The 26,853-nt window shown below is 41.3% G+C and overlaps 2 protein-coding genes across 2 annotated transcripts in view; one reads left to right on the top strand and one right to left on the bottom strand.

The window, feature by feature from the left end:
- Positions 1-588, bottom strand: part of LOC149450434 (uncharacterized) — a 117,119-nt gene extending 116,531 nt beyond the window's left edge. The window contains exon 1 of the mRNA XM_089691947.1: positions 501-588. Within this exon, the coding sequence (XP_089548073.1) occupies positions 501-588 (88 nt within the window). The remainder of the gene's footprint in view (positions 1-500) is intronic.
- Positions 589-7,230: 6,642 nt separating this feature from the next.
- Positions 7,231-17,014, top strand: LOC149450433 (uncharacterized). Its single transcript, XM_089691893.1, has 3 exons — positions 7,231-7,322; positions 11,515-12,822; positions 16,748-17,014. The coding sequence occupies exons 1-3, from the start codon at positions 7,241-7,243 to the stop codon at positions 16,765-16,767; spliced, it is 1,410 nt and encodes a 469-aa protein (XP_089548019.1). The 5' UTR covers positions 7,231-7,240; the 3' UTR covers positions 16,768-17,014.
- Positions 17,015-26,853: the final 9,839 nt, after the last annotated feature.

The raw sequence follows: 26,853 nt of genomic DNA, 5'->3' as shown, positions 1-26,853 counted from the left end.
GCTTTGGAAATTTACAAATGCAGCAATTTAGAAACTGAATGAAAGGTTTAGCATTGGGAAACACTTATTGAAAGATAAAAAGTGCATTTTATATACAACTATATAGATCAGATTAAAATGAGGGACAAATGATTAAGAAAGAGAGACAGAGGGACTTTGTTCCAAATGAGGGACAGTCCCTCGAAATCAGGGACATTTGGAAGCTATTATTTTTGTGTTTGCAGGTGTGACTTGCATGGACATATGTGCATGAAATTGTCTGCCAAGTCACACCTGAAGTTGCACTGATTTCAAAGTCGGATCCAGTGTGAACCACGGGTAAGAGATGGATAAATTGATCTGAAAATCTAAGGAGAGGCCAGTCTTGAGTCTACGTTCCTTCTGAATGTGGAATCACTCTGTGGGCAATGTTGCACTTCCTGAATGTCAGTTTTCCAAAGATTGGGTGAATCAGCATGTCAATAATATAGAGAATCAGGGGTCACCAGGGAGGATCCTACCTGTTTGATCAGAAAGTATCTTATATGTCTGATCCAAAGTAAAAGAGTCATCCGGTGTAACGTAGGGTGTGGTTGACATCATCTCCATTTTTCTAATAGAATTGTACCTTACATTTGGTGGGATTTTTAAGGCAACATTGAAATATATACAAACCAAACAATTGTTAAAAAAGATTTGACATTTTATTTGACACATCAACACTTATTTCCCCAATAGAATACAGGTGAAACTCGAAAAATTAGAATATCGTGCAAAAGTTCATTTATTTCAGTATTTCAACTTAAAAGGTGAAACTAATATATGAAATAGACTCATTACATGCAAAGCAAGATAGTTCAAGCCGTGATTTGTCATCATTGTGATGATTATGGCTTACAGCTCATGAAAACCCCAAATCCACAATCTCAGAAAATTAGAATATTACATGCAATCAATAAAACAAGGATTGTACATAGAACAATATCGGACCTCTGAAAAGTAGAAGCATGCATAAGTACTCAGTACTTGGTTTGGGCCCCTTTTGCAGCAATTACTGCCTCAATGCGGAGTGGCATGGAAGCTATCAGCCTGTGGCACTGCTGAGGTGTTATGGAAGACCAGGATGCTTCAATAGCGGCCTTCAGCTCTTTTGCATTGTTCGGTCTCATGTCTCTCATCTTTCTCTTGGCAATGCCCCATAGATTCTCTATGGGGTTCAGGTCAGGCGAGTTTGCTGGTCAATCAAGCACAGTAATCCCACGGTCATTGAACCAGGTTTTGGTGCTTTTGGCAGTGTGGGCAGGTGCCAAGTCCTGCTGGAAAATGAAGTCAGCATCCCCATAAAGCTCATCTGTGGAAGGAAGCATGAAGTGCTCCAAAATCTCCTGGTAGACGGCTGCGTTGACCCTGGACTTAATGAAGCACAGTGGACCACTGTAAGGGAGTTCATCTCCCGAAACGTGTTAGCTTACCTCACTGAGGGTCTGTCGTCACTTTGGACTGTCATTATGGACTCTTCTTGTCTGTTGTTATCCCCCTTTGGTTTGTGAGTATGCATTTTTATGCTTTATAATAAATTCTTGGTTTACTACGTTAATGCACGAAGAGAGTGCGCCCTGTTTTGTTTTTGTTCATCTAAGGTCTGTTGTTCAGACTTTAACCCATCAAGGGTCAGGAACAGACGTCGTACATGTGGTTCCCCCAGGGACCAAACACAATTTGAAAGCTGCAACACAGCAAAGCAGTAGCCTGCAAAATATATCTTTTGTCTGGAAAAACTCCTGAAAAATAGCAATACCCTCCCTGGTATGTTAGGGTGTCTAGTCACTCAAGTTCTATAGCCTGGCAGTGTGAGATCTAAGGCACTGCTGCCTCTGATTGCTGATCAAAAGAAATTTGGTGATGTCAATTCTGTTCTGCCCACTGTTCTGCTTGCTGGAGGCTCTGACAGGAGGAAATAAAGCCTTACCTCCACAAAGATGGCCTACACTACACAGAGTAGAACAAGGCAATGGCAAGTCTGTAGGTCAACTGCAGGAAGGCCTCTGGCAATATTGGTGATCAGGGCCACTGAGAAGGCAGTACAGCCGGCTCTTGTGTACCAGACCCAGGCTCCATCATTTCAAAAGGGGGGCCTAGGCACTTGTCAAGCAGATGGGTCTGTTATACTGCCTTATTGCCAACTCTTATGGCCCCCTCAGGGGCGGACTGACAACTCATGGGGCCCCCGGGCAATAGGGGATCATGGGGCCCCTGTGTCCTTGCCCAAACCAAAAAAAGCCTATGAAAAAGGTACCAGGGGCATCTCATGGGGCCCCCTACTGACCCCGGGCCCTCGGGCAGTGCCGAGTTTCCAAATGGTCAGTCCGCCCCTGGGCCCCCCCCTGCATCGCTGCTGGCTTATCCGCCTTTCCCCCCCACACAGGGGGACCGATATCAGAGCCCCACCCCTGCTGTCCAGGCCCCCCTCTGTGCCTCCCATTCCCCTGCAGTGCTGCTGGCTTCCCTTCTCTCCTGCGCACAGCTGCTGTAGGAACACAGTGTATTGTTTCAGGATGGAGAGTGGGGGGCGGTAAATATGTTTCCTTTCCTTGATAAACAATCAGTACCGATCACTCCTGTGTCCTTTCATCTAATAAACTGTGTTTACTATGCCTCAGTTTGTGAATGAACAGGAAGCCTTAGGACACTTCCTATTCATTCACTGTCCAGATGAATCTGTGTGCTTTCTCTGTCTCAAATATGGGACCCCTAATATATCACCAAAGGTCTCCCAACAGGGTAGTTAAAAAATGTACTAAATAAATAGATTTCTAAAAAAATTTAAAATTCTAAAAATAATTAAGGACTCCTTCCAATCTGCTTTGCAGCATTTGGATCACATTTGATAGGCTGTGAAGAGGCATATTGCCTCCTCACCGCCTGTTTTAACCACGTACTAGCGCACTGCAACCACAAGCTGAGCAGGCAGTTTCACTTGAATGAGTCTTCTTCAATGGGGGTATCATTTCTGCCAAGGCTGCAAAGCATAGCATCATAGCCGTGGAAGTTTAGCCAGAGTAATTTCCTCTCTACCTTCCTTTGGTCAGAGCTTCTAGAATTCTGTGACTTTTTAGCCCTCTTGCACACTGGACATTTTGATAACACTGGTAACGTTAGCTATGTAAAGTCACATTAAAACCGTGAGTTTTTCAGCTTTTTTTTTTAGAATTTTTGCATTAGCCTTTAGCACTCAGTGGCATTTTCCACGTTTTTCCACATTTGCGGTTTTTAGCATTTTTTTTCCCAAAAAAAAAATTTGGGGGGGAGTCAAAAAAACATCCAAAAATGCTTGTGTGCAGCGTTTTCTCACGTTTTTCCATGTTTTTTCAGCGTTAGAGCATTTTTACAGCTAAAAAACTCCTCTAGAAACCCACTAGTCCTGGGTTTTTTTTCAGCTAAAAAAACGTTGATTACAGTCTATGTGTGCATGGACACATAGGATAACATGCTGGGAGTTTACTAGCTGTAGAAAAAAAACATCCAAAGCCAAAAACTGCAGCTGTAAAAACATCAAATGTGCATGAGGACTAAAAGATAAGCCTTCTTATCTCCACCTAGGATCCTCCAACCACAGGTTATTTTAGGGCCCATTGTGACTTGTTTTTTGTGCCCATGTACTACCACCAGGGGTGGACTGACAACACATGGGGCCCCCGGGCAACAGGGGATCATGGGGCCCCTGTGTCCTCGCCCACACTCAAACCACACCCAAAAAAGCCTATGAAAAGGTACCAGGGGCATCTCATGGGGCCCCCTACTGACCCCGGGCCCTCGGGCAGTGCCCGAGTTTCCAAATGGTCAGTCCGCCCCTGGAGAGAATACAAGCGCAGATCAGCACACATACCTATCCTTGAGAAGAGAATAGAATGTATTGCCATAACAAAGTATCAATGGATACTCAGATTAGGTTGTGATGTAGGGCCCTGGTGTCCAACCTTCGGGCCGAGATCCACATGCAGCCCTTTGTCATTTTTTGTGTGGTCCTCTTGGCCCCTGCACACTCTAATCTGTGTTTCCCTATTGTTCTGTTATAGTAGTAATCTCAAGCAACCTCTTATAATACACTATATTGCTAAAAGTATTGGGCCACCTGCCTTTACACGCACATGAATTGTAATGGCCCCCCAGTCTTAGTCCGTAGGGTTCAATATTGAGTTGGCCCCGCCCTTTGCAGCTATAAGAGCTTCAACTTTTCTGGGAAGGCCGTCCACAAGGTTTAGGAGGGTGTCTATGGGAAGGTTTGACCATTCTTCAGTCAGTCCGCCCCTGACTACCACAACGCATCTGGCCAACTGCAATGCATGGCACACCAACACACTGAGATGCACAAGAAGTTAAGGAAAATCTCGAACGGACACCGACATAAAAATTCCTTTTTGACCCATATACTCCACAATACCATCACAACAAGGTGAAAGTGATTCTATATATACATATATTTGGATAAAGGATTTATGAAGGACAGACTGTGGCTAAACCCAATGAAACACCCAACAAAAACAAATACCACAAACTAGTCACTACATTGTAAAAATCCCTCCACCCTTAATGAAAGAGCCATGTGTGTGCCTATTCCTCCGCATAGACTATAACCAACACTAATACTCAGAGGATTAAAACACCATTTATTACATCCATGTTATTAAACAATAAATCCTGTTTGGAAATAAAACAGGTTTCACAGATATCCAAATGGATGGCCGTAATATAGGCGGCTTTTCATAAATAGCTTGTAAGCTTTAAGTAGTGTATAAGGGCGGACTGACCATTTGGAAACTCGGGCACTGTCCGAGGGACCGGGGTCAGTAGGGGGCCCCATGAGATGCCCCTGGTACCTTTTTCATAGGCTTTTTTGAGTTTGGGCAAGGACACAGGGGTCCCATGATCCCCTATTGCCCGGGGGCCCCATGAGTTGTCAGTCCACCCCTGGTAGTGTACCAGTTTATATATAAAGCCCTAGTGCCCAACATGTGGCCCAAGGTCCACATGATGCTCTTTGGTATGTTATGTGCAGCCCTCTGACCCCAGCAGTCTGTAGTGGGAATACTGATTAGGGGCAGGGGAGGATTGACCATTTGGAAACTCAGGCACTGCCCGAGGGCCCGGGGTCAGTAGGGGGCCCCATGAGATGCCCCTGGTACCTTTTTGATAGGCTTTTTTGAGTTTGGGCAAGGACACAGGGGCCCCATGATCCCCTATTGCCCGGGGGCCCCATGAGTTGTCAGTCCGCCCCTGATTAGGGGTAAAAGCAGTGATGTCTGCTAGCCTCATGGAACATGTTCCTAGCTTTGTCCTAACTTCTTTATCATGTCCACAGTCTCTGACCAGCATTCCCTTTTAGGTCTGCAGTCTCTGACAATCCTCTCGAGTCTTACATATATTGAACATTACATGCCACCCTTAGGTGATGTTGGGTCTGCAGTAGAGGCCCCCTTTAGCTCATAAGTTGACAGCCAATGCTATAAAGTATCTTCTTGGAATCGTTGATGGTATTGGTTATAACCCAGGCACTTCTGTTCAAAACAATTAATTGTCATCCTCCCTAGACAAGCTTGCCCCCCTCACTGCACACAGAGTCCAGCCCCAGTCCCTACAAGCTTGACAAACAGATGATAGTCTCAAAAAATGTGCACCTGTGGCGCAAGACTAAGTCTCAGATATAAATCTGCCCTCCAAAAAATATAATTCTTTCCTCCACACTGCCAAGCTGACCTATTTTATCACTCTCTTTAACAACTTCTCATCCAATCCCCAGCAACTCTTCTCTACTTTTAACTCTCTACTTCAACCTCCACAACCTCCACCCACTACCTCAATTACTGCCCTGGGGATCGCTAATCACTTACAAAACAAGATTGATACAATTTGTGATGAAATCTCCATTGTACAGATATCTCCCTCACTTAACTACCCATGTCCACAGGTACACTCAATACTTCCCTCGTTCAACCCCGCTACTATTGACAAGGTTGCTAATGTTTTTTCTAACACCCACCTAACCATCTGTCCCCTCGCAAATTTTGCGGTCACCCTCTGGCTCTATTCTACACTCTCTAACTCACATCTTCAATCTCTCCCTCTCTTCTGGCACCTTCCCTAACTCTCTAAAACATGCACTAGTTACAGCCATACTTAACCTCCCTGGCGGTATTCCCGAGTGTAGCTCGGGGTAAAATGTCAGTACCAAAAGCGGTAACCCTGAGCTACACTCGGGCTTACCATGCGGCGCTGCATAGGAAGTCCCTGCAGCACTTACCTTGTCCTTCGCTCCCGCGATGTGTCCCCTGCAGCGTCTCCGGCCATCTCCTCCGGCCGATGCCGGAATCCGGCTCCTGTGCCGTCGGGATGTACGGGCGCCGGAAAATTTAAAAAAATGTCATTTTTTTCCAAACAAATTTTACATAGTAAAACATTGCTGTTTCAACCCATTTCACATACATTTTGTCCCGAGTGCTTTGTCCTGTGCCCTGCCTGCATTTTTACTGTTCTTTCTGCCTGGAAACTGAGAAATGTCCATGGCGTCCAAAAAGCGTCCCTTTAGGTCAAAAGCGGTTTTAGACCGGCTAGAGAACAGCGATAGTAAATCAGAACCACTTGCAGAATTGAGTGATAATGATTCGTGGGGGAAATTCCTCATCAGACACTGAAAACGATTCTGCGACTTTGCTCAGCGATGTGCGAACTTGGCGCTATATTTCAAATTTCAGTGTTTTTGGTTTGATTATATTATTGAATTAAATGTATTATTATTATATTATTATTTTTTATGATTATTTATTAAATTATAATTTATGATTTTGTGTTTCAAATTTTATCATACCCGGGATGTTTAATAGACTCTTGTTCGGACAGATTTCAGTGAGTTATTCCTAAAAATTACAGCCTACAATAAAAAAAATACATATTTCCATGCAAAAAAATGTACCGCTTTCAGCACCAAAAATCTGAAATAATCATACCGCTAGGGAGGTTAATAGATTCAGAAAGTTTCTCTCTAGTCTGTAAGTAAAAGATGAGTAAACACTTCTAAATCCAATAATCTGCTGGGAAAACCTGTGTTTAGTCTTCTTCCCTGAGACCAAATAATGTGGATTATAGGGAAAAATAACAGCTCCCTAGGCAAACAGCCTTCTGTATGGAGACAAAACAATGGCCGTTTATAAAATGACAGCGCCGTATGAGCAGAGTGTTCTTGTGAGCTACTGAAGCACCGAAGAAAATGGCTTTACATGGGGCTGTAATTCTGAGCCTCTCCTTGGTTCTTCTCCAGGTGTCACAGATTGCATCCAACCCCGTGCAGTGTAAGTATCTGGGTCCACTGGAGATAAAACAGGGGCAGGGGAGATCAGTTTACAGTGTTGTTGGGAAAATATCGTACCGGTCATTTATGCAAATCATTCTGCAATTAGGGTTGTTTATTTCATTTATTGTTCTTTTTATTTATTTTTTTATTGTTTTTACTTTTTTTTTTTACATTTTTGATGATTTGGGTTGCTTCAGTTGTTTTCATTTTTTTGCTGTTTAATTTTTTTTTGTGTGGAAAGAAAAGTAAAATTACAGGGCCAATGAGGAGCCATTTTTTGGTGCCTGAACAGGTCCAGAATAGATGAAAGGACCTTCCCTCAGGAGCAATGTAAAACCAACTGCACTCATAAAAACAACTTCACGTTGTCTTCTCTATTGATTCCAATGCATTTCCCCAGACTGGCAAGACTTGCCAAAATTTCTGGATTTTGGAAATAATTTTAAAGAATTCTCAGTTTTGCCCATTCCTGTCTTTTATTATTTTTCCTTAAGGTTTTTCTCACCAAAAACTGATATTTTTGTTAAAGAATATGTTAACCCAACATTTCATATTCCTGATATGTGTCTGCTGTACCATGTACTTGTATGAACAGGTATCTTATTCTCTTTGTATTGCTTCCTTCTTAAAAACTGACCACCCTAGGCATGAAGGCACAATGTGGTCAGTTCTCTAGCTGTGCTGTGCCTGCTCTCTTCCAACGATCAGACTTGTCCTGGCATGTACAAAAGGAAAAAAATGCCATCATTCGGGGTGTAACCATGTCCCTTCCCCCCTGCCTAGCCATTTACTGGGAAGCTCAGTGTACTGCTGTTTCTCCTCCTACAGCTCTCTAAGCTCCTTATGCAGTTGAGAACAGAGGGTAAAAGGGAAAAATGGTATTTACAATGTATTTTTAACATCTATACGCAGATGTTTTGCCCTTCATTCCTATCTTACACTGAATGGGTTGTTTTACAAGGTGAGGATTTACAATCACTTTAAGAGTGGATATTGCTGAGCCTGAATACCCACAACAGTACAATCAGTCTGTATATGCAGTAAAGCATGCTTGTTATACTCACTGTGGAACCTAAGGGGTTAATCCTCTGCATTGTATAAAAAGGCTGTTTGATTCTTTCTTCTCTGTTCCTCCTCTTTTTCAAGCGACCACCTCTTATCTCCTGATTAGACAGACTGAACCGTAGACATTTTGCACATGCTCAGTTTGGTGTGTATTGCTAGAGTGTTTTTTTTTTTCTTGGGAGAGTGCATGTGATCAGCACAGAGCCAATCAGCACTGTCCAGACAGAGGTCAGGGGTTTTGCATCCTCCTAGAGCAGAAAGAAAACTCCTCCTACACGCTTTAACACGTGTTCTGCTGAACACTGATAGAAGTCACAAGACTGCTGTAACTGCTGATGAGAAAAGGTATTTAGCAGCTTATATTTACTAAAATAATTGCATTTCCATGTTGTGTGTACTGTGGGAGACCATAGTGAATGCAGGGTCCGGGGAGACCAGATATAGTGAATGCAGGGTCCTGGGAGACCAGATATAGTGAATGCGGGGTCCTGGGAGACCAGATATAGTGAATGCAGGGTCCGGGGAGACCAGATATAGTGAATGCAGGGTCCGGGGAGACCAGATATAGTGAATGCAGGGTCTGGGGAGACCGGATATAGTGAATGCAGGGTCTGGGAGACCAGATATAGTGAATGCAGGGTCCAGGGAGACCAGATATAGTGAATGCAGGGTCCGGGGAGACCAGATATAGTGAATGCAGGGTCCGGGGAGACCAGATATAGTGAATGCAGGGTCCAAGGAGACCAGATATAGTGAATGCAGGGTCCGGGGAGACCAGATATAGTGAACGCAGGGTCTGTGGAGACCAGATACAGTGAATGCAGGCTCCAGGGTTTATTATTATTATTATGCAGGATTTATATAGCACCAACAGTTTGCGCGGCGCTTTACAAAATGTTAGTAACACTTTAATCAAGCAATGGCTTTGTATTCATTTTTGAGGCTAGCTACCTACTAGAGGGGCCCATACCACAAATTCTTACTTAACAATCAATTAAAAATATTAAATATGAGATTATATATAAAGTTATAATGCCCCATAACATCTAGCCATAGCTGGTCAATTCAGGTGCTACAATGTTTCAGTGTGAAATTATTTTCTCTATTTCTCTATACTATTTTATTTTTTTACTGCTTCTGATTTTTTCCATTCTTCTTGACCACATTGCCTCTCACACCTGGACACCGCCTATGCATCAGGGCAGTTTTTACATATCTGCTATGGGCCTAAAGTGACAATAACTTTGTCATTACTTAAAATAGCAAATCAATGCATTTCTTTTGGTGAGATTGTTTTTCAAAAATGATTTTTTTTTAATGAAATCTATAGACAAAAGAGTACTAAAGCGTAAAAAAAAACCCCACACCTTTTTTCCTCTTTGATCAGTATCCTTTTAAAAAAATAATATTGCTACTGTAGATAAAAAGTACAATTTATATTCTTGAATTTTCCATTTTAAATTGACCCTAAAATTATGACTCTGATGCAAAGCATTGCAAAGTTTTTTCTCCAATGTTTTCCCTTTTTTAATGCATTACGAAAAAAAAAAAAAAGAATAAACAAAACAAATAAAAAAGTTTAAATATTAATAAGAAGAATCAGCAGGAAATTACTAGTTAAGAGGAGAAGGGTAAGAAGGAGATAATTAGGGCTGATCAGGATAAAATAAGGGTTAATAAGGCATTTAATAGGAACACATTTATTTTAAACTTGTCAGATTGCTTTAACGGACATCATATGTAAATTGAAGCATGTGAAGGAAGACCGAGGGCTGTGCCCACAGATTCAGAGGGTACACGATGCCACACAGACACAGACAGCGGTTCTTTTAAAACAATTATGTTTACTGAACAGTTATAGTGATCATGTAGCTGAGCATACATAAACAGAATGATAACAGCGCATAACCATACAGTAAGAATAATACTGTCTAACACTAACCCCGTACTTGTGGACTTTTCCCCAATGTCCAGAAAGCAGCCTGGCTGCGCCTGAATGTTCCTGAGCAAGATATAATGTTGGGGTGCACCCTAAGTATTGCGCAATACTATTTGTAATCCAAAGGAAAGCGGAGTGTGTCTCTTGTAACTTTCTGGTAAAAATGTCACTGACCACGTGTGGTGCAATGTGCTGCGGCAAAGCCGCACTTACGGTTCCCTGGCAGGCTCTTGGTGCTTTTTCCTGATCCACTCCAGAACCCGACCATACAGTCACTTGTTTCCTGGTCTCATTGTGGTGAATCTCCCCTAGGTGCCGTCGCCAGACTCCACAGTGAGCCGTAAATCCTCTTCCAGGCCCCACACAGGTTCTCCAAGACCTCCTCAGCATACACCAGCCAGACCCAGACTTCCTGTCACTTCCTCCTCTGCTCCAGAACTCCTCCCCTTCCCATAGAGTTTGTGATGCAGTAAGTCATTTCTTAATTGCAGCCTCAAACCTGCATTTACAGTTCACTATGACCCTTCTGAGGGTCCTACTCAGCCCCTAAATTAGTATTCATTAAACTTTATAGGGTAAATAAGCATTTATCTTGTCTTAGCAAAAGTCACTGCAAAATCGATTCTTGTACTTTGCCGCCATCTACTGACCAAAGAGCATATTGCAGGCATATTACAGTTTAACATTACACATCAGTATTTCATGCCTCCACACCCTTACACATGTTCCTTTTATCTGCAGATGAATGAAATAATTGTATTTTGATTCTCTCTATTTGGCATCTGAACAGTGTTTATAAACATTGGCAGTGAATGTTTTTAAAAAACAGGCAGTCTGTTTTTTAAAAACAGCTATTACAGCCACTGTACCTATCATTTCAACAAGGGGAAATTGCTGGCAAGTGTGGTGGGGAAAGGTGGGTGGGGGGCCAGAAAGTCAGAAGGACTCCAGCACTCAGAAGGACACGAGCACTCCAGGCCCCTCCCCCAGCTGAGTGCCTTTAGGGCAAGCAGCTTGCTCCGGGGGCACTTGTGCGTACTCGCTCCTGAGCCACCTCTGTTTGTCTATAAGACCCAAAGAACGTAGGCCCTTCAGCCTCTAGAACCACTTTAAAGTAAATTGATATAATTTTACATCAGTTTGAGAATTTATTTTATTTTATAAAATGAATCTCACTTTTTTCTAGCGGAATGCACCTTGAAACCACATCAGCGGACTGACTGTGGCTTTGGAGGTATCCCTAGAGATGACTGCATTTCAAGAGGATGTTGCTTCGACTCCAGCATCTCAGGAGTGATTTGGTGCTATAAAAATCCAACACTAATGGTCCCAGAAGAACCCGTAGAAGAAGTGCAGGAACCACAGGAAGAGCAGGAGCCTCAAGAGGAGCAGGAGCCACAGGAAGAGCAGGAGCCACAGCAAGAGCAAGAGTCACAGGAAGAACAGGAGCCACAGCAAGAGCAAGAGTCACAGGAAGAGCAGGAGCCACAGCAAGAGCAAGAGTCACAGGAAGAACAGGAGCCACAGCAAGAGCAAGAGTCACAGGAAGAACAGGAGCCACAGCAAGAGCAAGAGTCACAGGAAGAGCAGGAGCCACAGCAAGAGCAAGAGTCACAGGAAGAACAGGAGCCACAGCAAGAGTCACAGGAAGAGCAGGAGCCACAGCAAGAGCCACAGGAAGAGCAAGAGTCACAGGAAGAACAGGAGCCACAGCAAGAGCCACAGGAAGAGCAAGAGTCACAGGAAGAACAGGAGCCACAGGAAGAGCAAGAGTCACAGGAAGAGCAGGAGCCACAGCAAGAGCCACAGGAAGAGCAAGAGTCACAGGAAGAACAGGAGCCACAGGAAGAGCAAGAGTCACAGGAAGAACAAGAGCCACAGGAAGATCAAGAGTCACAGGAAGAGCAAGAGCCACAGGAAGAGCAAGAGTCACAGGAAGAGCAGGAGCCGCAGCAAGAGCCACAGGAAGAGCAAGAGTCACAGGAAGAACAGGAGCCACAGGAAGAGCAAGAGTCACAGGAAGAACAGGAGCCACAGGAAGAGCAGGAGTCACAGGAAGAGCAAGAGTCACAGGAAGAGCAGGAGCCACAGCAAGAGCCACAGGAAGAGCAAGAGTCACAGGAAGAGCAGGAGCCACAGCAAGAGCCACAGGAAGAGCAAGAGTCACAGGAAGAACAAGAGCCACAGCAAGAGCCACAACAAGAGCAGGAGTCACAGGAGGAGCAGGAGCCACAGCAAGAGCAAGAGTCACAGGAAGAGCAGGAGCCACAGCAAGAGCCACAGGAAGAGCAAGAGTCACAGGAAGAACAAGAGCCACAGCAAGAGCCACAACAAGAGCAGGAGTCACAGGAGGAGCAGGAGCCACAGCAAGAGCAAGAGTCACAGGAAGAGCAGGAGCCACAGCAAGAGCAAGAGTCACAGGAAGAGCAGGAGCCACAGCAAGTATTACATGCTTCATATTCCCAAGAGTCTCAAACAGATGAAGAAGAAGAAGGTAAATGATGTAAATGAACTAAGATTTGGTTGTTAATGCACATTTTCCTTTATACAGTAGGTTGCGCAAAAAGCAACATTTACTGCAAAGTTAAATTTATCATCTTAAAAATGTTGTATCATATATTGATTAAAAAATATAAATAAATAAGTAGGAGCAATTTACAAGTCATATGCAGGCTGGATTCTCTTTATCCAGGAGATTATTTAACCTGACTCTTAAGAGCCTCTCACAACATTGACCTATGAGGTAATGAAAGTGGGTGTGTCCCTGGCATTACTTTGGAACTAGGGATGAGGTGCTGGCTTCGGCTACTAGTAATATGCTTCCGGGCTTTGAAATTGTGGTTTAGGTGACTTAGAAAAGTCAATAACCAGAGCTTTCTTAGGGGCTACCAGTTCTTAGAAGTCACATGTTGCCATGTGTGTATAAATTAGACATGTGCAGAACGAAAAAAATAGTTTTGCTTCAGATCGATTCTTTCATTTCATTGCATTTGTAAGATAATTTGTTTTGTTTCGATTATTTGCTTTTGACCAGATTCATTTTCCAATGGATTTGAAGTATTTGAATCGAAAATATCAAAGCAATCTGAATTCATTGTGAAGAATAGATGGTTCTATTCTACAATAAATTTGAATTTCGGAAGAAAGCTCTATTCTTTCTTTACTACTTTATTATATTTTTTCTATTCTGTTCTTTTATTTTATTTTCCATTTTATTCTTTTATTTTCTATTCCTTTCTATTCTATTTTATTCTTGTAGTTTCTATGTTATTCTTCTCTGTTCTATTCTGTTTTATTCTATTCTACTCTTTTCAAAATTCAAATTTCATAACACAGCTATATCTATTCTATTCTATTCTTCTATTCTATACCTTTCTATTCTATTATTTTGTATTCTCTTCTCTTCTATTTTATTAGTTTCTCTTTTATTCCTTTATTTTCTATTCTATTCTTTTCTATTTTATTCTATTATTTTATTTTCTATTTTATTCTTTTATTTTCAGTTCTATTTTATTCTATTCTTTCTGAAAATCAAATTTCGGAAGAAGGCTATATTCTTTCTAATTTCTTCCATTCTTTTTGCTTGAGGTGATTGTAGCCGTATTAGTGCATTTGCGACAGAAACAATTGAGTACTGTACGTGATACTTTTTTTATTTGCACTAACATACAATTTTGAGTACTGCTTGGACCTTGAAGAAGGGGACACTCCCCAAAAGCTTGTGCTCAAAATTGTATGTTAGTGCAAATAAAAAAAGTATCACGTACAGTACTCAAATGTTTCTGTTTCATTCTTTTTTACATTTGAGTTTTGAAATTTGAATTTCGGAGAACAACTCTCTTCTTTCTATATTTTATTTTATTTTATTCTATTCTATTCTTTTTTATTATCTTCTATTCTATTTTATTCATTTATATTCTATTCTTTTTTATTTTCTATTTTATTCTTTTATTTTCTGTTCTATTCTATTTTTATCCTGTTGTTTTCTAAATCTGAATTCTGGAAGATGGCTATGTTCTAACACTAATACACACAGTCATTGGAGGACATTAGCAATAGTCAGCAATATGTTTACATTTTGAATTTTGTTTCCAAATTCAATTCAAATTTGTTATTTAAGATGAAATTTAATTTTGTTATTTCTGATTCATTTAAATTTGTTACTATTATAATTTGGAAACTCAGATACATCCAAATAAGGAAAATTTTGTCCGAATTTCGGTTGGGAATGAAACGCACGTCTATTAGGAATAGAGAGGGAGAGATGATAGTTTGTGATCAGGGAGGGTTAGTTACTGCTATACAATGCTGTATTATGATTTATTACTGTGAATTGCATTGTGGTGGACTGCATATTAATGTATAATCTCGTGTTTTGGAGCGCATTGACCCAATATCCCTTTCTAAGAATACCAACTTCAACAGCTGTGTTGCTATTGGGCCCCTCTCTGCAGTAATTTTTGAGGTTTTATTGCAGTTTTCTCACATTATTTTTCTTGGGTCTTTTTTTGGGGGGGAGGGGGTCAACAGCATGAACACGTTATTGACACAAGTAAAACTGCTCTTTGTTTGCAGCACATCAACACGTACTTGCGTGGTAAATATATCTTGCACCAAAAAAAAACACATCCTTATTCCCCTTTTTGCCATAGCCGACATTAAACATGGGCGGTCCCCTTTATTAAAAAGGTCAGGCAGGCCTAAAGGGAGAGGTATAGGTTCTGCATTCAGAAGTAGTAGAGGCCTATTGGTTCTTTAGGACAAAGCGGAGGTTGCATCACACCTTTGAGAGGCAGAACACTTGTGTCTTATCTTTCTGAGGGTGTCCATGCCATGGAGCCAGTGCACGTGGAGGGGGTAGTTGAGTGGCTCACAAAGCATTCATCTGTGTGCAACTGTCACATATGTTCCTTGTTCTACCTCCTCCTCTTCTCCGAATCCCGCCATAGCCATGCAAACTGACTTAGAGCTGAATCATTTTAGCACACTTTTGTGGCTAATGTCTTTCAGATAATACACTCCAATGTTTATTTTAAGATAAAAACTGACTCTTGACCTCCTATACTGTGGCCCAACCAAGCTACTTACATACAGTCCATCCACGGTGCAACATTTGTGGCTATTGTCTTCTGAAAAGTTACACTCAAATTTTTATTTCAGGATAAAACCTGCCTTGTCTTTCCCTCTTACATTGCGGTCAAACTAAGATGCTTACATATTCCTCAGCTACTGAGGGTAATGTGTGGGTAATGTCTTAAAAATAATACATTTTATTTTTTATTTCAGGATAAAAACTCCCTCATCCTTTCCTCCTACATTATGGCCTAATTACATACTCTCCAGCCACTGTACAATATATGTGGTTATTGCCTCTAAAGTAATACACTCTAATGTGTATTTTAAGATAGATCTAATCTCTCCTTCTTACATTGTGGCCTAATCAAGCTGTACACACACTGTCCAGCTACTGTACAGTGTTGGCTATTGTCTCTCAAATAATTATATTATTATTATTATACAGGATTTATATAGCACCAACAGTTTGTGCAGCTCTTTACAAAATGAAGGTAGACAATACAGTTACAATACAATTTGGTACAAGAGGAAACAGAGGACCTGGCTCCTGGGAGCTTACAATCTAGGAGGAAGGGTTGAGTGATACAAAAGGTAATAGCTGTGGGGGATGAGCTGATGGAGGAAATAAAAGGCAGTTTACTAATTAAAAGCAGGATAATACACTCTAATTTAATTTCAAGGTAAACATGCCTTCATCTCTCCCTTTTATGGCATGGTCTAATCAAGCTGCTTACATTCTATAGAGCCACTGAACAATATTTGTGGCTATTGTCTTTAAGATCATACACTCTAATTTTTTTTTTTTTGCAGGATAAAGTCTGCCTTATTACTTTTATTTACTGTCTATTCAAACGCTCGGTAACTATGCTGACGCTAGCTGATTTCTACCAGACATATACCTGAAGTCTATATTTTGAATAGTTTGGGTATAATTGAGGATATGGGAAGGTTTTGAGGAATGTGGGGTTATGGTTAGATGTATTATTGTATTTTGACATGTTACTCTGCTTTTATTAACCTTATCTCTAAATCCAAAAGCAAAAATGACAACTTACATGTGGTGGCTGCATTAATTTTCTTTTTTTCAGGCTTTTTTTCCTTTCTTTTCGCCTGGTATTCCTCCCACTAATGTTTTTCTGTACTTGAGGAAAATGTACTTAGCATACAGAAAGAAAAATAGTGCAGCCTCCACATCTAAGGACTGGTTGGCTGCAACAATATATATTTGCTCTTGAGTTTAGATGTATGTTGAAATTGTTTGAATTTGTTACAAAGTTGCTTGTAAAGAAGAACAATGCTGAATATCAGATTATCTATTTTAAATGGATCATTTTGTCTTACAGTTTGTGAAACAGATCTCTGAAAAAAATGCAAAAATGAATGGAATGCTGTTGAAACTCAAGCTTCCATAGATTCAACTGTGTGACAATCTTGACAGTTTGCTGATTTCTGAACTCCACAACGACACAGTTTCCACATACCGATTATTGCCATCTTGAATGTCATTAGTAAAACTCAGTTTTTTTTATGCATTATTTTTATCAGTTCAGGATTTTGGATCTTCTAAAAACACACACAATAAATGAGATATAATAATTATGCACAAAAAATGTTCTTGTTTTTTTTTATTAGATATTTGATTTAAATATTGAGTGTGTGTGAGTGGGCTAGTGGATACAGAAAAAAGGTACGGCCATGGGTGCAAACCATGTGCCACCCCAATTAAAGAAATGACCAAAGAAGTTCTGACCTGCAGATAAGAACACAAGAAAAAAAAGGAACCTCTGTGATATCTCTACATCGCTGAGCACATGTTACATGTGGTAATGCCTGACTTGACTGTGGCTTGAGCCCTTAGTCCAGTTTTGGAATGGGTATGGGTAATTTTATTTATTTTGAAAAAATAAATTCAGTTGGGCTCTTACCTTTCAGGCTGGAAATCCAAAGGAATGGGGAAGGGGAAACTATTTGTAGTCCATTTCAATTGTATATTTTAAATGTTTATGCATGTGTAGCACTACCTCCAAAAGGGCTGCTGGATTGGGTTTGGATCCCCTTATGCTCTGCACAGCCAGGCAACATGCATTTTCCACACTTATACCTTCTGAGTCAGTAAACAGTCCTTGAGCTGGTGTTTAGTTGTTTTTATTTAGGGTTTAACAACTTGGATGGGGTCTAGGATGCCCAAGGAACAGTTTGAGGACAAACTATGTTAAAAAATAAGGACTAGCAAAAATTAAGCAAAGTCCCTTTACGGAGCGCTGTAGTCCCTTTTTGGTGTATCTCCTCAGACCTTGAATGAATCCTCCTCTCCCACCAGCTGTACTGAGAGTATCCCTGAGCAAGAAGTCCCAGAAGCTTTCAATTAAGCAGTCCCAGATGAGAACTAGTTGGGTATTGCACGTGACCTTCGCCCTTATCTGGCTCAGGGGGTGTAGGAGTACTCACACTGTCCCGTCCTGTCAGTGTGGTGGGTTGGTGGCTGCCTTCAGGCCTTTCACTGGGCATGCTCCTTCCCTGCTGCTCAGGATATCCTCCCCAGGAGACTTTAGGCAGTGGAGATCCTCCTGTCCAGCAACCAGCCTGTAGGTAGGCTCCCCTCCTTGGGGCCCCCTCCCAGGCTCCACACTCCAGCCTTCCTCACAGTCCATCTTCCACCCAGCTCCCCCTGCTCCCCAGGCTTTGTCATATTTGAGGGTTTCCCTGGTCACCATGCCCTGCTTCCTGCTAGAGGATTGGCCAGGGTCCCTCAAACATGCAGATCTGGGCCTCCTTTCCTCCTCCACCGCTTTTCCAGAAAATTCTCCAGTGTCTGGAGTGGTGGAAGGGCTCCAGAAGCCCTGACCTGTAGAACCTCCCAGCCTGTCCTGAGTTGAACTCTTTCCTCACTCACAGGCTGACTCCTCCCACGCTGCTACTCAGCCTCTGTCTAAAAAACAACAAACCTAGCTAACCTAGAGGGCATTACACATCTATAAACTGATGTGCAATACATTTCATGCAGGGGGCACCGATGATGTAGGATTTGTTCTACTTTAAAGTCGACCAACCAACGTGCATAAATAACAATGGGAGGAATCTGGGAAAAATATGTCATAAGTCTGCTGCAGACAAGGAGAAGTATTTCCTCAGTCTTCTCTCCCCCAGTTTCACTCACATGTACCAAACACCGTTCAACACAACATCGAGCCAATCATTGCTCTCATTCAGCCAGTAAAACTTTATTGTTCAAAGAGCCATAGAGGCATTCCATTCATCAGTGCCACCCATCAGTGTCACCTAGCAGTGCCACCAGGGTCGGACTGACAACTCATGGGGCCCGCGGGCAATAGGGGATCATGGGGCCCCTGTGTCCTTGCCCACACTCAAAGCACACCCAAAAAAGCCTATAAATGATACCAGGGGCATCTCATGGGGCCCTCTACTGACCCTAGGCCCTCGGGCAGTGCCCGTGTGCCCGAATGGTCAGTCCGTCCCTGAGTGCCACCCATCAGTGCCCATCACTGCCTGCCAATCAGTGCCGTCAGTCAATGCCACCAGTGAGTGGCACAAGTGCCGCCTATCAGTGTCCATCAGTGCTGTATATCAGAGCAAAATCATCAGTGCCTCCTCAGTAATTCCCAGCAGTGCCACCTCATCAGTGCAGCCTATCAGTGCCCATCAGTGCTGTATATCAGAGCAGCAGCATCAGTGCCTCCTCAGCAATTCCCAGCAGAATCACCTCATCAGTGCAGCCTATCAGTGCCCATCAGTGCTGTATATCAGAGCAGCATCATCAGTGCCTCCTCAGCAATTCCCAGCAGTGCCACCTCATCAGTGCAGCCTATCAGTGCCCATCAGTGCTGCCTATCAGTGCCGCCTCATATGTGCCGCCTGTCAGTGCCTATCAGTGCTGCCTTTCAGTGCCGCCTCATATGTGCCACCTGTCAGTACCCATCAATGCTGCCTATCAGTGCAGCCTCATCAACACACATCGGTGAAGGAGAAAAAGTACCTGTTTGCAAAAGTTTATAATAGAAACAAAGAAAAACTTTTTTTTTCAAATTTTTTGCTCTTTTTTTCGATTTAAAGTGCAAAAAATAAAACCCCTCGTGGTGATTAAATACCACAAAAAATAAGCTCTATTTGTGTGGAAAAAATGATAAACATTTCATAAGGGTACAGTGTTGCATGACTGGGTAATTGTCATTCAATGTGCAACAGCACTGAAAGCTAAAAATTGGCCTGGGCAGGAAGAGGGTATAAGTGGCCGGTAGGGAAAGGGTTAATTATAATCCTCTCTCCCAGTGACCAGACTATACACTGTAACTTTGTCACAGGGTGAGAGGATGCTGCAGGGGCTGATCTGTGTAATACAATATGTGTTCACACAGCACAGACTGTATCATAAAGGCACTACACCAGCACTAGCGTGACAAATAACAGGACGAATATACTGTCTGAAAAGTAAATGCTGACCCTGGATGATGCCTAAACATAGATGTCATCAACCTTCTGGAAAGTAAGATGAAGACAGGCCATATATCTTAACATTATATATCATCTGACACTAAAATTCGATCTTTTAGCCTCGAAGAAATTATACAAAATCACTATAGGTGTGTCTATTAAAAATTCAAAGAGCTGTTTGTCCTGTGAAACGGCACATTTGTTCTGTTTGAATGGGGGCAAAATAAAATGTTATTTGACAATTTTTATCTCCAGGTTGATTGCTGTTCATTCATGTAGAATAGAGTGAATCAGAAAAATACAGCATTGTGGCCACTAGATGGAGCTGATGATTATAAGAAATTAATACCTCTTTACTAAGATCGTCATCTCCATCTAGTGGTCATAATGTGTAATTTCTTTCAAATCACAATTTTTTTCTGAATGAATAACATTCGACCTGGACAGAAAATAGCTGAATAACATTCGACCTGGACAGAAAATAGCTGAATAACATTCAACCTGGACAGAAAATAGCTGAATAACATTCAACCTGGACAAAAAATAGCTGAATAACATTCGACCTGGACAGAAAATAGCTGAATAACATTCAACCTGGACAGAAAATAGCTGAATAACATTCGACCTGAGGAGAAAATAGCTGAATAACATTCAACCTGGGGAGAAAATAGCTAAATAACATTTGACTTTGTCACCACTCATGCACATGGTTTCACAGGGTGAATAACTCTGCTTTGGATAAATACTCCCCCTTATTTTCCCATTAAAGCGACCTTGTCTCCAGGTTAAAAAAATATACAAAAAGAATCCCCTGTAAAAGAAGTTTCATTCTTGCCTGCCTGCATGTATGTTTGTTTTGTGCAAACGTGGGAAAACAGAATGTGACTAGGCTATTTTAGATCCAGGTTGATTGCTATTCATTTATACAGAAAGGAGTGAATCAGGAAAATACTGCTTTATGGCCACTAGATGGAGCTGATGATTATTCTAACAGAATACTTCTTTACTAAGATCAGCAGCTCCATCTAGTGGTCATAATGTGATATTTTTTCAAAGCACTCTATTTTTTTCTGAATGAATAATATTCGACCTGCAAAAACACTATGGGGTGTATTTATTTAACCCCTTGCCTACAGGGTACTTATACCCCCTTCCTGTCCAGGCCAATTTCCATCATTCAGCGCTGTCACACTTTGAATGACAATTGCGCGGTCATGCAACACTGTACCCATATGGAATATTTATAATTTTTTTGTGACAGAGCTTTATTTTGGTGGTATTTAATCACCTCTGGGATTTTTTTTTTCTTAAACAAACCGAAAACCACTGAAAATTTTGAAAAAAAAAAGTTTTTTCTTAGTTTTTGTTATACAATTTTGTAAATAAGTGATTTTTCTCATTCACTGATGTGTGCTAATGAGGCTGCAGTGATGGGCACTGATAGGTGGCACTGATGGCCACTGATAAGGAGGCACTGGTAGGTTGCAGAGATGGGCATTGACAGGCATCACTGATGGGCAATGAAAGGCAGCACTGATACATGACACTGATACATGACACTGATATATGGTGCTGATAGGCGGCACTGATAGGTAGCACTGACTGGCACTGATAGGCGGCACTGACTGGCACTGATACGCACTGATAGGCGACACTGACTGGCACTGATTGGCAGCACTGATAGGTGGCACTGGTTGGCGTTGATAGGTGGCACTGACTGGCACTGATGGGTGACATTGAAAGGCAGCTCAGATGGGCACTGATATGTGGCATTGATGTGCACTGGTAGGCACTGATATGTGGCATTGATGTGGCACTGATGAGCACTGACAGGTGGCACTTCTGGGGCCACACTGATCATCAGGGCACATGTCCCCTCTGCGGAAAGCCGATTACCGGCTCTCCTCTCAGCTTGAGAGGAGATAAATGCCGATAACCGGCATTTCCCTATTTACATGTGATCAGCTATGATTGGACACAGCTGATCACATGACCAAGCCAACATCTTCGGCTCTTTCCGTGATCCGCTGTGTCCGAGGGACACAGCGCACCGGCGATCGCCGCACTGTGCGCTCCCTGAGCCGCACATGCGCAGTGAGAATGGTAGGACGTCATATGATGTCCTATCAGAACGAGAGAACCACCTTGCACCCATCATTGTACTATAGGGCGGGTGGAAGGTGGTTAAAATTCACAGAGCTATTAGTCCTCTGAAACTGCATGTACATTTGTTCTGTACAAGCGGGGGAAAATAGAATGTGACTAGGCTATTTTAGCTCCAGGTTGATTGCTATTCATTCATACAGAATGGAGTGAATCAGGAAAATACTGCTTTATGGCCACTAGATGGAGCTGATGATTATTCAAAATGAATACTTTTTTACTAAAATCGGCAGCTCCATCTAGTGGTCATGATGTGATATTTTTTCAAACCACTCTATTTTTTTCTGAATGAATAACATTCGACCTGGAGAGAAAATAGCTGAATAACATTTGACTTTGCCTCCACTCACACACGCAGTTTCACAGGGTGAATAACTCTGCTTTGGATAAATACACCCCTGTATGTTCCCTTTAAAGCGTCCCTGTCCCCAGTTTAGACATATACAAGAAGAATCCCCTGTAAGAGAAGAAGTTTCATTCTTGCCTTTCTGGCAGGTGGTGTATTGGAACTTTGCTCTCTTGAAGCGCACTGGATGCCCTTTTATCCTTGAAGAAAGAAGAAAATATCTGCAAAAACGCTATGGGGTGTATTTATTAAAATTCACAGAGCTATTCGTCCTCTGAAACTGCATGTACATTTGTTCTGTACAAGCGGGGGAAAATAGAATGTGACTAGGCTACATTAGATCCAGGTTGATTGCTATTCATTTATACAGAATGGAGTGAATCAGGAAAATACTGCTTTATGGCCACTAGATGGAGCCGATGATTTCTAGGAAATTAATACTTATTTACTAAGATCTTCAGTTCCATCTAGTGGTCATAATGTGTAATTTGTTTTAAAGCACCATTTTTTTCTGAATCAATACCTTTCGACCTGGAGAGAAAATAGCTGAATAACATGCGACCTGGAGAGAAAATAGCTGAATAACATTCGACCTGGAGAGAAAATAGCTGAATAACATTCGACCTGGAGAGAAAATAGCTGAATAACATTTGACTTTGCCTCCACTCACACACGCAGTTTCACAAGGTGAATAACTCTGCTTTGGATAAATACACCCCTTTATGTTCCCTTTAAAGAGTCCCTGTCCCCAGTTTAAAAAATATACGAGAAGAATCCCCTGTAAAAGAAGTTTCATTCTTGCCTTTCTGGCAGGTGGTATATTGGAACTTTGCTCTCTTGAAGCGCACTGGATGCCCTTTTATCCTTGAAGAAAGAAGAAAATATCTGCAAAAACACTATGGGGTGTAATAATTTAAAATTCGCAGAGCTATTAGTCCTCTGAAACTGCATGTACATTTGTTCTGTACAAGCGGGGGAAAATAGAATGTGACTAGGCTACATTAGATCCAGGTTGATTGCTATTCATTCATACAGAATGGAGTGAATCAGGAAAATACTGCTTTATGGCCACTAGATGGAGCCGATGATTTATAGGAAATTAATACTTATTTACTAAGATCTTCAGTTCCAGCTAGTGGTCATAATGTGTAATTTGTTTTAAAGCACCATTTTTTTCTGAATCAATACCATTCGACCTGGAGAGAAAATAGCTGAATAACATTCGACCTGGAGAGAAAATAGCTGAATAACATTCAACCTGGAGAGAAAATAGCTGAATACAATTTGACTTTGCCTCCACTCACACAAGCAGTTTCACAAGGTGAATAACTCTGCTTTGGGTAAATACACCCCTTTATGTTCCCTTTAAAGCGTCCCTGTCCCTAGTTTAAAAAATATACAAGAAGAATTCCCTGTAAAAGAAGTTTCATTCTTTCTGGCAGGTGGTGTATTGGAACTTTGCTCTCTTGAAGGGCTCTGGATGCCCTTTTATCCTTGAAGAAAGAAAAAAATATCTGCAAAAACACTATGACGTGTATTTATTTAAAATTCGCAGAGCTATTAGTCCTCTGAAACTGCATGTACATTTGTTTTGTGCAAACGGGGAAAATTAGAATGTGACTAGACTATTTTAGCTCCAGGTTGATTGCTATTCATTCATACAGAATTCATACAGAATAGGAAAATACTGCTTTATGGCCACGAGATGGAGTTGACGATTATAGGAAATGAATGCTTATTTACTAAGATCTTTAGTTCCATCTAGTGGTCATAATGTGTAATTTGTTTTAAAGCACTATTTTTCTCAGAATCAATAACCTGGAGAGAAAATAGCTGAATAACATTCAACCTGGACAGAAAATAGCTGAATAACATTCGACTTGGAGAGAAAATAGCTGAATAACATTCGACCTGGAGAGAAAATAGCTGAATAACATTCGACTTGGAGAGAAAATAGCAGAATAACATTCGACCTGGAGAGAACATAGCTGAATAACATTCGACCTGGAGAGAAAATAGCTGAATAACATTTGACTTTGTATCCACTCACACACGCAGTTTCACGGGGTGAATAACTCTGCTTTGGAGAAATACACCCCTTTATGTTCCCTTTAAAGCGTCCCTGTCCCAGTTTAAAAAATATACAAGAAGAATTCCCTGTAAAAGAAGTTTCATTCTTTCTGGCAGGTGGTGTATTGGAACTTTGCTCTCTTGAAGCGCTCTGGATGCCCTTTTATCCATGAAGAAAGAAGAAAATATACGCAAAAACACTATGGGGTGTAATAATTTAAAATTCGCAGAGCTATTAGTCCTCTGAAACTGCATGTACATTTGTTCTGTACAAGCGGGGGAAAATAGAATGTGACTAGGCTATTTTAGCTCCAGGTTGATTGCTATTCATTCATACAGAATAGGATGAATCAGGAAAATACTGCTTTATGGCCACTAGATGGAGCTGATGATTTATAGGAAATTAATACTTATTTACTAAGATCTTCAGTTCCATCTAGTGGTCATAATGTGTAATTTGTTTTAAAGCACCATTTTTTTCTGAATCAATACCATTCGACCTGGAGAGAAAATAGCTGAATAACATGCGACCTGGAGAGAAAATAGCTGAATAACATTCGACCTGGAGAGAAAATAGCTGAATAACATTCAACCTGGAGAGAAAATAGCTGAATAACATTCAACCTGGAGAGAACATAGCTGAATAACATTCAACCTGGAGAGAAAATAGCTGAATAACATTTGACTTTGTATCCACTCACACACGCACTTTCACAGGGTGAATAACTCTGCTTTGGATAAATACACCCCTGTATGTTCCCTTTAAAGCGTCCCTGTCCCAGTTTAAAAAATATACGAGAAGAATCCCCTGTAAAAGAAGTTTCATTCTTTCCTTTCTGGCAGGTGGTATATTGGAACTTTGCTCTCTTGAAGCGCTCTGGATGCCCTTTTATCCATGAAGAAAGAAAAAAAATCTGCAAAAACACTATGGGGTGTAATAATTTAAAATTCGCAGAGCTATTAGTCCTCTGAAACTGCATGTACATTTGTTCTGTACAAGCGGGGGAAAATAGAATGTGACTAGGCTATTTTAGCTCCAGGTTGATTGCTATTCATTCATACAGAATAGGATGAATCAGGAAAATACTGCTTTATGGCCACTAGATGGAGCTGATGATTTATAGGAAATTAATACTTATTTACTAAGATCTTCAGTTCCATCTAGTGGTCATAATGTGTAATTTGTTTTAAAGCACCATTTTTTTCTGAATCAATACCATTCGACCTGGAGAGAAAATGGCTGAATAACATGCGACCTGGAGAGAAACTAGCTGAATAACATTCGACCCGGAGAGAAAATAGCTGAATAACATTCAACCTGGAGAGAACATAGCTGAATAACATTCAACCTGGAGAGAAAATAGCTGAATAACATTCAACCTGGAGAGAACATAGCTGAATAACATTCGACCTGGAGAGAAAATAGCTGAATAACATTTGACTTTGTATCCACTCACACACGCAGTTTCACGGGATGAATAACTCTGCTTTGGATAAATACACCCCTTTATGTTCCCTTTAAAGCGTCCCTGTCCCCAGTTTAAAAAATATACAAGAAGAATCCCCTGTAAAAGAAGTTTCATTCTTTCCTTTCTGGCAGGTGGTATATTGGAACTTTGCTCTCTTGAAGCGCTCTGGATGCCCTTTTATCCATGAAGAAAGAAAAAAAATCTGCAAAAACACTATGGGGTGTAATAATTTAAAATTCGCAGAGCTATTAGTCCTCTGAAACTGCATGTACATTTGTTCTGTACAAGCGGGGGAAAATAGAATGTGACTAGGCTATTTTAGCTCCAGGTTGATTGCTATTCATTCATACAGAATAGGATGAATCAGGAAAATACTGCTTTATGGCCACTAGATGGAGCTGATGATTTATAGGAAATTAATACTTATTTACTAAGATCTTCAGTTCCATCTAGTGGTCATAATGTGTAATTTGTTTTAAAGCACCATTTTTTTCTGAATCAATACCATTCGACCTGGAGAGAAAATGGCTGAATAACATGCGACCTGGAGAGAAAATAGCTGAATAACATTCGACCCGGAGAGAAAATAGCTGAATAACATTCAACCTGGAGAGAACATAGCTGAATAACATTCAACCTGGAGAGAAAATAGCTGAATAACATTCAACCTGGAGAGAACATAGCTGAATAACATTCGACCTGGAGAGAAAATAGCTGAATAACATTTGACTTTGTATCCACTCACACACGCAGTTTCACGGGATGAATAACTCTGCTTTGGATAAATACACCCCTTTATGTTCCCTTTAAAGCGTCCCTGTCCCCAGTTTAAAAAATATACAAGAAGAATCCCCTGTAAAAGAAGTTTCATTCTTTCCTTTCTGGCAGGTGGTATATTGGAACTTTGCTCTCTTGAAGCGCTCTGGATGCCCTTTCATCCATGAAGAAAGAA

This window comes from Staurois parvus, unplaced genomic scaffold (assembly GCF_062004578.1).
Source record: "Staurois parvus isolate SC_StPar_1 unplaced genomic scaffold, SC_StPar_1.0 ptg000574l, whole genome shotgun sequence".
Taxonomy (NCBI): Eukaryota; Metazoa; Chordata; class Amphibia; order Anura; family Ranidae; genus Staurois; species Staurois parvus.
This window is presented reverse-complemented; position numbering and strand designations above follow the sequence as displayed.